At 44.1% G+C, this 14,126-nt stretch overlaps 1 protein-coding gene across 1 annotated transcript; it reads right to left on the minus strand.

Annotated features, from left to right (window-relative positions):
• Positions 1 to 2,885: 2,885 nt before the first annotated feature.
• On the minus strand, positions 2,886 to 4,971 carry fam43b (family with sequence similarity 43 member B). Its single transcript, XM_069660473.1, has one exon. It carries the CDS (start codon positions 4,888 to 4,890, stop codon positions 3,916 to 3,918), a length of 975 nt encoding a protein of 324 aa, XP_069516574.1. The 5' UTR covers positions 4,891 to 4,971; the 3' UTR covers positions 2,886 to 3,915.
• Positions 4,972 to 14,126: the final 9,155 nt, after the last annotated feature.

A 14,126-nucleotide genomic window follows, 5' to 3' on the forward strand; every position in this document is an offset into this window, starting at 1 on the left:
AAGGGCTTTGCTTCCTCGCTAACGGTTATATTACCTAATTAATAATGTTAGCTGTCCTAATGAGTTTAGAAATTTATTTTTGATAACTCATTAGCTACCATCACAACAACTGACATTAGCAAACGGCTAACTCCTAGCTAACGTTGCCGTCTGATAGTAGGCTATCACAACATACAAAAGTAAGGGCTCAGGTTCCTAGCTTAAGGTAATGTTACCGAATGAATGTTAGCTGTCCTAATGAGTTCAAAAATATGTTGTTCTGATAACTCAACAATACAATTAGTCTGCTAACATCTGTTACTGTAAGCTAGCTTACATTCATGCTTGAATTTATGCTTCTGCATCGTGTAACAATGTCAGCTATTATTAAGAAGGAAGCTTTTGAAAGCTTGTGTTAGCTGTTAGGCTAAGGGTAGCTGATGGATAATCAAACATGTTTTACTTATTTCAAACTATCAATTGACTTTCAGTTGCTGATCAGTTTGGAAGCAGTTTAATTAAGGCAAATTGTCAGATAAGCTAATCATAGATAGCTCGCTAACCTTTCAGAGAAAAACCTACCCTGCGAATATGGTGAATTGACAAACATTAATCTCACCTTGGAGTCGTTGTTGCCCCATGTGGCCACTAGGGGGGAAACATCCACTACAACAGCAGTGGGTATGAAGTGTCGAGTATCAGTAGGTATTTTCAGGGGGCAGAAATGAGCCTGTTACAGTTCGGCATATCTTCCATATCCTAACGAAGCGAAGACAACATTTTATGTGTTTTAAAACAGGGACAGGTTTTGTGGAGGGACAGAGCCTGTGTGGATGCATTGGTCAACAGAATGTCAAACAGAGACTGCTGTTGACTGCCAGCAAATTGTCCATCATTTTCATACTGACGGAGGTCGAGAATTTAAATCAAAAAGGGTCTTTCCCTGACTAATTAACGTAAGACCTTCGGATCCTCCTGATAGTGACCTCAAATAATAGAGATCTTCTTTCTAGGGTGTCGTTCAAGAAGGCACGGACAAACAACATATATTCTGTTTAATTTGACTCAGAAATCTGGTGCATTATATGTGGAATAACATTTCTGTACAGTCAGCAGGATCCTCTTAAACGCACACCCACACAACCACTTTTTCCACAAGGTCTCATTACTGTTTATCTTTCTTTCACTGAGCAGCCTCTCATTGATCCACAGTGTCCTTCCTTCCCTTGCATGGACTGTTCTTCCTCCCTCTCAGCCTCCTCTTACAGAAGCTGCTTAACACTTCTGGGTATTTTTGTACAATTCTCTCTGGAACAAAACGGACCGCCACCTTCTGCCAGCTTCTCTGGGACACAACATTTTGTTCCTTTCGCTCCTCCTCGTCGCGATGGAGACAAGCGGGGCCTGTCACTCATCTCCCTGTGTGTGCTTTACACAAGCTGCGCGGGGGACGAGGAAGCCTTTGAACAGCTGCGTGCAGGCAGAAGCAGCTTTTTGGGTCTTCAGAGACACCCTGCTGTAAAACGGAACTGAACGGTTATATATGAGATACTTGACAGGCCGCTCCTGCCATGTTCGATTAGATTTCCTCTTCTTTAAGAGGGCTGACGGTGTGACAAAGCACAACAAGCTTCAGATGATGGCTTGAGCCCGTGTGATTCTGGAAGATGACTGTGATAAAGCCCAGCGTGCACCTTGCTGCAGCCATCTGCTCGCTCTCGTTCCGCTCGCCCCGACAGGAGTTATGTTTACACTAAAGCACAGTGGCTCCTCTGCTCGCCACTACATGTAAACACAGCATTGGCAGCAATGCATGTCCCCATGAATGTCAGTGAGCAAACAGTCTGACTTTATCGCATTGTGCACCGACAGTTTATCTATGCAGAGCAGGAGCTGCAGATTAACATGCAGGGGCAATATAATAAAGCAGTAAAAACACGAACGGTGTCTCCTCTGCAGTTATCCCGCCAAGGGCACGGGAATCCTTCATTATCAATCTTCTTATTAGATCCTGTCCTACTTTAGAGGTGGTTTGTTCCAGAAAATAAAACAATTGATTTAAAGGCTCCAGCTGAGAGTATCCCCTTCAAAACAATCCATCTCAGTGATTTAAAGCAACTCAGAATGATTCTGTTTCCATCAGCAGAGCGGCTGCACCTTTCTCTCTTCAAAAGCAGAATTCCTAATGAGGACTCTGGTACGCTGTCGTACCACACAGCTTTTGATGTTGTTATGCAACAATTAAACAGAATTTATGATCGGTTTTCTCGTCAGTACTTCCACAGAGCGTTAAATATTTATTGCTCTGTGATGTTTTATTGTAATGACACAATATGGAAGATGAAAAATGTGTTAACTGTCGTTTAAAGACAAAAGATCATCTTAAACGTGCCTCACTTATAAATGTTTATGTGATGCCAGTAAAAACATCTCAAAGACTCTGTCGTCAGTAAAATGGCTGAAGTTTGCAGTAAAATGGTCGATGGGTGACTCACAACTTCCTGGTCGCCCGTTTTGGATCACTCGCTCCCGTCAGAGCCTGACAGGCGTCCTGCAGAGGCAGGTGCTTTATGTTCATTTCCTGAACAATTCAATCGGCTGATTAATGCCTCCCCGCAGAGCGAGGGGCTGAGAGAACAGGACGAGGCCTGCAGGATTTTATCAAACCACATTAACATAAAACAGAACCGACCGGTAGATTAAAGTAAGCATTGTTTGTTTTTTACAGTCTCACAGCTCAGGAAGCCGATTACTGCTGTACATGTGTTGTTTCCCTTTCTTTGAAGTGCACGTTACACACACATGCAAATCCACTGCTGGAATGTAAAGTCGTCGAATTCATTTGAATAATCTCTTTGCAACATGAAGAAACACCCTCCCTTTGAGATTCAACACGGAAACCCAAGTGTGGCTAATTTTTATTCATCATATCTGGTAAATAAATAGCTTCATCTCATAGTAACACAAAGCATCTTTAGACAGTGGCACAGATAGTATCAACAGGAAGTTAGCTAAAGTGAGCTACAAAACAGTTGGTGTGAAATTGTAAGGGTCCGTCCGCATTTTTGCAAGGGCTCGTGTGGAAAAACTGCAGAAACTAAAAGAGAACAACAATGAGATGTGGTTGCGTTCTTCGTGTTTCGGCAAACCAGGTGACGCTACATATAAAAATGCATGACATGACAGTTGTGTGTTTTGTCCTTGGTTGCACATTTATCACAGTGTTCATTTGAAAGCGCCGAAGGATCAAAGATGTGACGTGAAATAAGACAAAAGCCCGGCATGAAAAGGTTACTCCTGACACGTCATGCATAAATGATAAGGAGGGAAACAAATGGCAGCGATAAACATGTCGACTAAATGGCTTGCTTCCTAATTTATAGCCTTATTCATTAGTCGGCTGTGATCATTAGCAAAACACTAATAAAGTTCTGGCGGTTGTAAGCACTCACAAAGGTCGGCCTGTGAAAGATTTGAGTGAGGATTGTCGTGTTAGAAAAATTACACAAATTTACAAAGAACCTCCCTGAAAAAATATTACAACAAGTCGCATCCAAAACAAAAATGTCCCTGCTGGAAACTTCTACTCACAAAAATAAGAGACAGAGGACTAATAAACGCATCCTGCTTGGTGCTGTGGTGGACATATGTCATCATCGTCCTCGTTCGTCATTGTGCTATGTTCGTCTGTGCATCACCGGCCCTCTTTGTAAACACGCAGTTTCACAAACTGCTACAGTCACAGCAGAGTCTGAGCCAGCTGGGATACAAAATTACTCCCACAGAAAGAGCTTTTTCTTTCCTCTGCCGCCCGGCAGCCGGAGAAGTTTCTGGTAAACACTTCACTTTACATGGACGGGGGGGCAGGAGGGAGCCTGAGTGGGACCAGTGAAGGGCAAAGAGAGGAATGTGTTGCAGAATTGCGTCTTTTTATTGTCACACCAGAGACGTTATGAATGTAAACGTGTTGTTGTTGCTGTCACTGACAAAGTTGATTTGGCACTGCTCCAACCTGGCAATATCCCCAATGTCCAGCTCGGATAATAACTGAGTCGGGTCTGTGTTTGTCGTTAAAACCTTCTGTTTCTCCATCTGCTCCTCTGGTTCCCCTTTCTCCTGCTCCTCCTCATCCTCCTCCTCTTCTTCCTCTGTGATGGAGCAGAGGCGAGTGGCCGTCCCCGGGTTCTCCGCAGGCGGTCTGTAGTGGCACTGCCCGTTCAGCAGCCTCCTCAGGGGCATCAGGGGCACCGCCTCCTCCCCCAGCAGTTGCTGCTGGCAGTGCCGGAAGTCGCTCTGACGCTTCAGCCGCTTGAACTCGCTGAAGGCGGAGGTGGCGGTCTGGTACAGGCTGTGGGCGATGGCCTGAGCCTTCTCCGACTTGCTGACCAGGACGGCGTGACACCGGAGCACCACGGCCATATTTTTGACCTGGTGCCTGTAGATCCACGCCAGGATCTTTGGCCGGCACGGGTCGGCAGCACAGTATGTGATTCTGTTCAGAGAGTAAAGATGGATGGGTTTCTTTTTCCCAGATTTATCAGTACTCATACGAATCCCTTGCGGCCCGACTGTTAACCTCATCTTGACACTCTGATCCCCGTAGTTGCTCCTCGCCCAGATCTTGGCCACCGCGTCCTGCGTGCAGCCTTCTCCCTTCGCCGTGATGGTGACCACGCTCCCCAGGTAGCGCACGTTGTAAACCGGCTCCTCTTTGTTCAGTTCCACCTTCTGCCGTTTGGTTGTGAAGATGTTGCCCACCCAGTCGAAGGGGCAGTCGGGCAGCAGGTCAGGACAGGAGCGCAGCAGAGAGGAGAGGATGGACTGGTAGGTCAGCCCCGTCCCCAGACTCTTGGGTTTACTCTTGGCTTCATCCTCCACCAGAACAAACTTATTCCTTCTCCAGGGCAGCATGGTGTTCAGAAAGTGGGAGCGATGAGCCCCTCTGCTGCTGCGTTTGCTCTTCTCAGCTCAGGGTAAAGAGTAGAAAAAACCGATGTGTGCGAGAGTGAAAGCAGAGAGAAGCTGCTTCTCGAAGCACAGAGTAGAGACTGAGAGCTGCGAGCCTCAGCCAGTCTGTTCCCCCGCTCGCTCCTCCTTCCTCTCCTCCTCCTCCTCCTCCTCTGTTGTCTGCATCATGCAGCGCTGATCAGTGCAGGAGCCGAGCGCTCGGGCACCCTCTGCCCCCTCCCCTGCTTCGTTGTTTTGCTTCCAAATGGCTCGCTACCAAAGCATTATTTATCCGTCCAGCTTTGCACGGAGGTATCACTGTGTTTCTGTGTGCTTGTAAACCTGAGGAAGAGGGAACATCGCGTAGTCCTCGAGGGAGTTATGTAACTTGTTAATTGTGGTGTAAAAGTCAGTCAAGTCAGTCGTACGGTGTAATTAAGTGTGATGTTTATATGAGGATGTCAACAGAAGGATCTTGTTGCACTTTTGGCAGTGAGACAGAAGAGGTTGCAACCTGGTATTCCTCTCAGATCAATCAATGAGTCTTTAAATGTTGGACTAAAACCAGTCTTTATTGTCGAATAATGCTGCAGACATAATTCCATTTGCTGTAACATGAACTCTGGTTGAAAATGCAGGTACATGTCGGTTAAATGTATAATATAGGGATTAGACTTCCATGAGAGTTATTACTAAAATATTAATGAGCATCTCAAAGGAAGAGGAAGTTTCTGGAATTAAAAATAGTTCATGAGCACTTGCATCTTAACGTTCAGCGGCTTAAAGATGAATAATGTATTTGAAATAAGGAGTCCCAGTGTGCAGTTTGTTATTCTTACACAGTATATTTTATCACCAGGGGCGTCGCAGCTCTTGAAATGAAGCAGTGAAGCAAAATCATGTTCAAACTCTCAGCCTGGTCTTCTACAAATTGTGTTTAAAAAGTTGATTAAATTTTGGTGTAAATTTAATTGCTGGCTGGATTAGGTTCACTGGGAACTCTAGGTCGAGGATGCACTTCCTTTCTGAGCTGCCTGCAGGTCATTGGAAGGGGGTCAAGTGGATGGCTGGTGGTCAAAGAGCTGGACTCTGAGACCACAGATTTAGCGGTTTATGTACCGAGAGTACGCAGCAAAATATCAGGCTTTTTCTAACAAACAGGCAAAGCAACAGATATCAAGTTGGCAGCAGAGTGGGGATGTTTTAGAAAATCTAGAAATCTGGCCCGCCAAGGAATAAAGGTTGGGAACCACTGCTTTAAAGCGCCACAATCGGGGAGCTGGTTTAGCTCATTTGGTAGAGCAGGCTCCCCTTACACAGAGGCAAAGTCTTTGCTGGTTCGACTCCGAGCTCGGCCCCTTGGAGCATGTCAGCCCCACGCTCTCTTTCCCCACATCTCCTCTCTATCTTCGCTGTCCAATAATGGCAAAAGACCAAAAATAAAACAAGCACCACAAAGTAAACGTTATAACAAAAAAGTAAATCATGCTTAAGTGATGAGGAGATGGTTTATCGAACATCCGATATTATAGGAAACTAACTCAAAAACCTGGATAGCATCCAGTTTCCCTGAAGACATAACTGCAGCTGCAAATTATTGGTATAAATATTTAATGCAATCTCTACCCGTTAGAGAACATGGCTGAACACCTGTGCTGTATGAATATTGTGTCCAAACATCTGTGTAACCGGCTGACTCTGTATCACGAGGGCAGCTGCTCTCTGTGCTTCCATGAATCAAAATAAGTCAATCTTGTGTCTGCTGCCGAGCAGCGTGGACCCGACTGCTGCGTGTGGATGGTGGATGAGAGTTAAGTTACTGGAACATAAACGTCTCTTTTTCTACCCCTGGTGTTTGTGTATTAAAGAAACCATAAATAGGAGCTAATTAAGCTGCTCTATTTTGGCTTCTTTTCGCTCGTGTCTGTTTAATTCTGTTATTCCCAGTGGCTCGGGATGCGCGCTGAAGAGAGCTCCTTTGCATCGCCACGGGGAGTTTGGCCAAAATTGAAATGTTTGAAAATGTTGAAAACAGACTTAATGTTTTGGGAATATCCTGGGCAGTCTGCTCTACCCTGTTAGGATGATTAAGGGACTTGTGCTCTCCGGCTTTGTTGGATGTTTAGTGAATCTAAAGTGGGGCCGTGATCTGATCCAGGATGAGCTGGTTTCTTCTTGAGACTCCAAAGAGCAGTGAGCTTGAGAGGACATAAACAAATAGTCCCATAAATCATCTCCGGGATGTGAGATAGCTCATATCTAACCTGATATGCTGAATTGAAAAAAATCAATCATAGTTTGGCCTTTACAGAAATGGATCAGTGTGTTCAGTATTGACTTATCTGCCATCTGCGTTTACATCCTGAATGAGAGACTGTTCAATGACATGAGGAAATGTCTGGACTTTCGTTGGTTATATATCCAGCCTCTTTATCTCTTAGCTTGAAACTTTTTCATAAGAAATGTTGTTCAAATAAATATAAAACGAGATCCGTGCAAGCATCCAATTTAAGATCCAGCTGCTCTTCACAGAGTGGTACGGGTATATTACCAACGAAATGAAGTTGTGTGTGTTTGTTCCCTCTGTGATGCATTTTAATAAATCTGTCTGCGTTCAAGGTGAATGTGAAATGTTTTATTAAGTGAAAAACAATTTCTCATGTATGCACTTAGGCCTGCTGTAATATCATCTACATATAAACGTGTTTAATCTTGTTGAAAGGCTAGCAGTTCCTCCGGCATGATATAAAAACACTCATTACGCAGTCCAATAATGTGAAATATCTCTGGCTTGTGTTCATTAGTCTTTTCCACTGGAAGTAATCTCAATTTAAAACACTCACGTCACCGTGATCTAATATGTTCATGGAGCTACGCTAACGTCTCTGAGGATGAACTTTCAGCAGTGCTTTGAGCTAAATGAAAAGGTCAGCAAGCTAACATGCTCCAAAACACAATCTAACGTGCTAATGTTTCATGTTTACCACGTTCAGCATGCTAACAGCTAATAACCGACGTTTAACACACAGTATGAACGAGCCTAATGGGAATATCACTAGTCTTGCAGTGAATAGAGTGAAGAGCAGGTCCAGACCGTACTATTTATTAGTTACCTAACATGAATCCACCTATTAGTGAGCACTTGGCTACAGTGGCAAGGAAGTTGAATCCCGCAATCCTGCCGAAGTCTACGTGTTAAGGCCAGTTCAGATCAATGATTCACAATGACCCTGGATGCACCTGCCAAAAGAACCCCCTGACATCTGATCGTGAACATTCTAAAACTGGGCCGTTCACATCAAAGCAACGCAACACAGCTGACCGTCTCCATAGTAACGACGCACTGACATACCCCACTATTTCTGCGTTAATACTATAACGTTAGCATCAGGCCCAGGTTACATGAATTAACTAGCTGGATTTCTGTTATCGTTATAAAAAGAAGTGGATGACAGTGACATGCTCACAATGTTAGCTGTAACACTGATTAATAAACGAAGACAGAGAGTTTGGAAAGAGAAGATCTGGAGCCGTCTTTGGCTTCTGCAGCGGCAGAGACAGGGTGCCTACGCCGGTGTATGCTGTTTCCTGATTGGCTGAAGTGAAACGGCGACATCATTCAGTTCTAAAACTGCATTTGGAGATTTGACAAGTCAAATCTTTTGCAACTCCACGCAACGGCTTCAGACGCTCTGCAACTAACCAATGCCCAGTTCAGTTGCGAATCATCTGAACTGGGCTTTAAAGTGTCCTTGGGCAAGACACTGAACCCTAAATTGCTACTAAAGGCATAGCAGCTGGTGTGTGACTGTGCTGGAAAGGTTTGATCCTGACTGGAGATTGCCACTCTGCATAGCAGCCTCTGCCATCAGTATTATGAAGTCATTGGGAATCCTCCTCTGGGCACCACAAATATCACCAAATGTAATTTTGATTTATCTAATAGTTGTAAAGAAACTTTACTAAAATGCAAAAAACAAATGTGAACCTGTTTCCACAGAAAAGGAACAAGGGATCACCAGAGTCCGTATGGTTCATCCTCTGGGTACCATGAATGTCTGGACACATGTCTTGGGAGTCTTCCTAAAAGTTGTTGAGATTTTTCAGTCTAGACCAAAGTAATGGATAAACAGACATTAAAGCTGCGCTGATGTCAGAGCTTCAAACTGTTTGTGTACTGGTTACACGCTGATCTTCAGCTCAGCCCTCCTTGCTCCTGAGCCGACCTCGCTCTCACTTTCGACTCTGGCTCTCCCGCAGTTGAACACATTCGTTTACAACTCACACACCAGATTCAGAACACTATCACACTATTTTTTTACCCGAGTGACACCCCTCCCTCACCTCCCAAAATCTCCTTTCTTTCTCTCCGTTGCTCTCGGAGACATCCTTTCATCCGGGGCGGCGTGTGCTTCATATTTCTGTGTAGCGAGTCAGCCTAATTGAATTGGGCTCTCTCTTCATCACGCTACACTTACTGAGCACGGTGTAATCAATGAGAGGGGCCTTGCAGAGAAGGTCCCAGCTCTTAGATGGTTGATTTATGGCTGTACGTGAGGCAGGCAGCGAGGCAGCCCAACACACGGTAAAGAAGGAGAAAGGGGAGAACGATGACAGAAAAGGCGACTCATATATCAGACTGCTGCCGTAGATAACATGCCAACACAACAATAAAGAGTCTCAAAAACATCAACAGGAAGCAGTGTGACCATTTGTGCTGATTTTATTTCTTCTTTGTTTGAAAAAAAGAAGAGTACAAACCTCAAGAGATGGAGATCAATACCCTCTCTTTCCCACACTATAGATTCCCATAAGCTCGGCTGAATACATAATGCAGTGTGAGTGAATCATAGTTTAATGAACAGGGAGAGTGCAGGACATTAGATACAGGACACTCATTCCCTCCTTTAATCAGCAGAGCGTCACAGTCACAGGAGAGCTGCAGGTCAGCGTGCCCTCATTTACTACTGTACCACACCACAGGCAAAGTGCTGCGCTACACTAACTGATTTATTAGTTTACATGTTAGGTCAATGCCAATTAACCAACAGGAGTTAGGAATAAGGGCCAATTAGGGCACGTTATGTGAATTATTTATAGCTGCGGTGTTTGATTAGGATCTGGATTTTAAGCACTTAAAGGGATACTTCAGCTCTGTCAATAGTTATTCCCTTACGTGCCAAAAGCGAGAGAGAATTGATACTTCTACAGTCAGTAGGCGGTTAGCTTAGCTTAGCATAGAGAATGAAAGAGGTAGAGGACAGCTACTCTGGCTCTGTCCAAATGTATCATAACCGCCTCAGCAGCTCCTCTACTCGCTCTAAATACTAAGTTAGATCTATTTATTTAATCTGTACAAACACCAAAGTGTAAAAATGACACTTTGTGGTGTAACAGGAACTACTTTTTGTTGGGGAGGACAGTGACATCTTGCAAAACTGGATCGAAGGCCAACGTTGCTTGCTCAATGGAGCCCAGATTTGTTTACTGGTGGCAGCAGCAGCAGCAGCTAACCCGAGGTTGAGGCGTCCCTGGAAAAACAACAAACTGGCTAAGTGCTTTTCTTGCTTCTTCTCTTCCCCAGAACGGCGAACTCCCGCTAAAAAGTAGCTTTATATAGTAGTTTTAGTTTTGTTCATCTAACCTGTCCTTGTTTTAAGTGTAGTATGTCCATTTGTGTGTCTGTGGCGCACTGAGAGTAAGGTAAAACCAAATTCAAATTCCTTGTGCCCACATACTTGGTCAATAAAACTGATTCTGATTCAAAGCAATAGTCTGGCACCTAAGGTTTAGTAGAACCAGATATTTTTCATCTTTGAAGAAATGGTGGGAAATTTTAGGAATCAACTTTTCTGACTGCTTGAAGATAGTTAGGTAAAAGATTGATGACACTACCATATCTGAATAAAGCTGGAGCCAGCAGACGCATTATGATTTCCCCAAAAGAGTACTGCAAAATACTGCCCTACTGTGCTGTGATTGGCTTGTACAACTTTGCTGTGATTGGCTGGTACTCATAACGTCAATATTTAGAAGCTGGAAGTCCACGCTGACTTATGTTTTAGCCCAAACCATGATCTCTACCTATACGTGACTATGTAGTTTTGGTCCCCAAACATAACCCAAATTTTTACACCGGGAAACGGGACGTGAACTCAGCCTAGTGGGTAAAAGTTTGACCTATAGACACTCCAAGCCAATCAAACCTCCTGGGGGACAATATCTCGCGTCATTAGACCTTTAGCTTAGCTCCTAGCCAATCACTGTGTTTGATTGGAGTGTCTATAGGTAAAACTTCCACCAAGGAGGCCTTGTTCTGTTTTGGTGCCAAAAATTGTCCAAGTATGTGGTTAACGATGTAAGAATGTGGGTTATGTTTGGGGATAAAACCTGGAAACAGGTGCAAAATGCTAACCTGGCTGATTACTTCCGGAAAGAAATATAATATGAACTTATTCCCTAAAATGTCCAACTATCCTGTTGACCTATATTGCCGCTCTCTGCATGCTCAAATTCAATGATCCATCAATTGGGCACAACTGACGTCCCACATTCACTGTCACGAGCATCATCCGTGTTTCATCGCATGTTGCAGGTAAATGTGTCACACTTCTGAAGCCTCGAAGGAATAAAAATGAGGCCCGCCATAATAAAGTCTTTGCCAAAGAGCCTCATTATGCATCCAGCGCTCCGTCTGAATCATCCTCAGAGGCAGGCCTCCAGGCACAGAAAGCAAGCTGATTTCAATAGCTGGAGGAACTGAGACTTTTCCAAATAATGTGTGGTTTTTTTTCCCAGTGAGAAAAAGCAGACGGTGAGCCAGGAGGGAGCTCAAATCTGTGTGAACGGTGAGAGAGCAGAAAAAATCTTCCAATTATTCAAAATGGGTTTGAGATGAGAGAAGTTTTTGTCCCAAATATCCAAAAAGTTTCGATCGCTTCTTTGATATCGGATCTTTTATTCATTTACTTGAATGGTGTAAGAAATACTTGCGATTGAAGCTGTATCCTATTTTATGCCTCACAATGGTTTTTGTAAAGTCAGGATGACATAAGAGTTAAGAGTGAAGAGAAACAACTTCCTTTTTTCCATCCTTAGGCGTTAAAAATCTGACATTTCAAGAAGTTTAAAAGTCAGGTCTTTGGCCTCATAATAACAGTATTATTTGATTATTTTGTTTTCCTCCTCTTAATTACTCTGGCATTTTAAAGAGGGGCTTTGGTTTGTTAGTGTCTAATTGGACAGACAATGCACCAGTCTGAACAACATCTCACACTACAATCGTCAAGGCGACACACGTGATGCTCTTCTCGCCTCTCCTCCCGTAAATCTGTTGCCTCCATCTGCTGTCCCTATTTCTGTCTGGAATCCATGCGAATGTGTGTCAGGCCGGCGCTTGATTGGATGTCATTATGTGACAGGCACAAAGAAAGTAAAGGCAGTGGGAGTTTTACGTCTGCAGAGCAGACAGGGACACCGGATCAGCAAGGTAGACTCTGTCCTCAAAACAAGGTGACTAATGTTGAATCGACGGCCCGAGGATGTTTGTGTCCTTTCGCTGGGGTTGAAAAACATGGTTGCACCTTTTCCCCGTCAGAAGCGAGCTGCAGATTCCCGTCGACTAATCATTCACGTGTCAAGTTGATTATGTCAGAGAGATTCAGCCAGAGGAGTTTTTTAGAGGGGTGACTATTTCTGTTGCATTATTTAACCTCTGGAGTTTTAAAAGGGTAGAGCAGAGAACAGGCCTGCAGAGTAAAAGATCCAAATTAGACTTAGGACTTGTGTTGAGGTCTGTCCAAAGCAAAGACTGTTTGAAAGAGGGTTAATGTTTGCAAAAGTGGTTGCAATCAAGCTTTAGATCGCCTGATACTGTTGGGTTGCACAACAATTGGGCCCACAAGCAGGACCGAGTGCAGTTGAAAAGGAGATTCATTGCAAAAATGTGGAGGTTGGAGTTTGAAGAGCTGGCAGAGAGGGCTGAGTGGTGAAATGAGAGGCAGACTGGCAAACACAGCGAGAGGCAGGTAGATGGAGCTTAAAGTGAGCAGATGGATCGGAGGCACAGGTAGACACTGCTTTAGACGTTAAACGTTTAGGCAAACACAAGACGACTGAAGAGAAGAAGAAGAGAAGACTGTTAATCTGACTGCAAATTGGCATCTGCATTATTACCACCTGACGAATAAGTGTAAAGCCAGAATTAATCCTATTTCCATATTTTTGCTCTTTGTACAATTTAGTTGTTGTTCTCGTGTCATTGCGTCCTTATATTTGTATGTACAAGTGGCTCCAAACCAGTTGCCTCAGTGGGAACAGTAAAGTAGTTTGATGAGTAGTTGATGAATTGATTGGAGCTTGATTAGTGGATGAGCTGCAGGTGTGCAGGTAGATTGGCAGCAGGAGGTGCATGGCAGGGGGGCGATTGAATGACACAGAAAACAAACAGGGAACAAACAAGACATAAATAAGGGCTAAAGAGCCAAAACACTCGCAGACAAGTTTAGAGGCAATGTCAGACAGATACAGATCATTCATTGGTCTTTTTTAATCATCAAACTTGGCATCTCCGTGTGGTCCCTTAACTCACCTTACCTCCTGGCTTCTGGACAGGTCTGCATGTTTTTAACACGGTCAACATTTGTGCATTAGAAACAGGTGTTTAAAGGTGTAATGATGGGCTGCACGGTGGCGCAGTGGAAAGCACTGTCGCCTCACAGCTAGAAGGTTCCTTGTTCGAATCCCAGATCGGATGAAGTGGGCATTTCTGTGTGGAGTTTGCATGTTCTCCCCGTGCATGTGTGGATTCCCTCTGGCTTCCTCCCACAGTCCAAAGACATGCTCGTTATACGTTCATTGGTGACTCTAAAATTGCCCGTAGACGTGAACATGTGCATGAAAGGTTGTCTGTTTCTATGTGTCAGCCCTGTGATTGACTGGCGATCAGTACAGGGTGTACCCTGCCTCTCACCCAGTGACAGCGGGGATAGGCTCCATTCCCCCTGCACCCTTGAACATCAACACTTGCAACTGTATGCTGGTTAAAACCATGTACAGTATTGTAGGCTGTAAATTGCACCAGAGCAGCGTAACATTTAGTCACTAGTAAAAAGTTCGGGCAAATAATTTTTTGTCTCAACAAAAAGAACATATTTTTTATATATGCTGTAGATTTTATATTAAACTATTGAGTTTTGGAC

Source organism: Semicossyphus pulcher, unplaced genomic scaffold (genome assembly GCF_022749685.1).
Source record: "Semicossyphus pulcher isolate SPU_LCO1_2020_fin unplaced genomic scaffold, fSemPul1.0.p SCAF_13, whole genome shotgun sequence".
NCBI lineage: Eukaryota > Metazoa > Chordata > Actinopteri > Labriformes > Labridae > Semicossyphus > Semicossyphus pulcher.

Excerpts from the sequence above, each read along its gene's own strand:
- fam43b (XM_069660473.1), bottom strand. The coding sequence starts at position 4,890 with ATGCTGCCCTGGAGAAGGAATAAGTTTGTTCTGGTGGAGGATGAAGCC.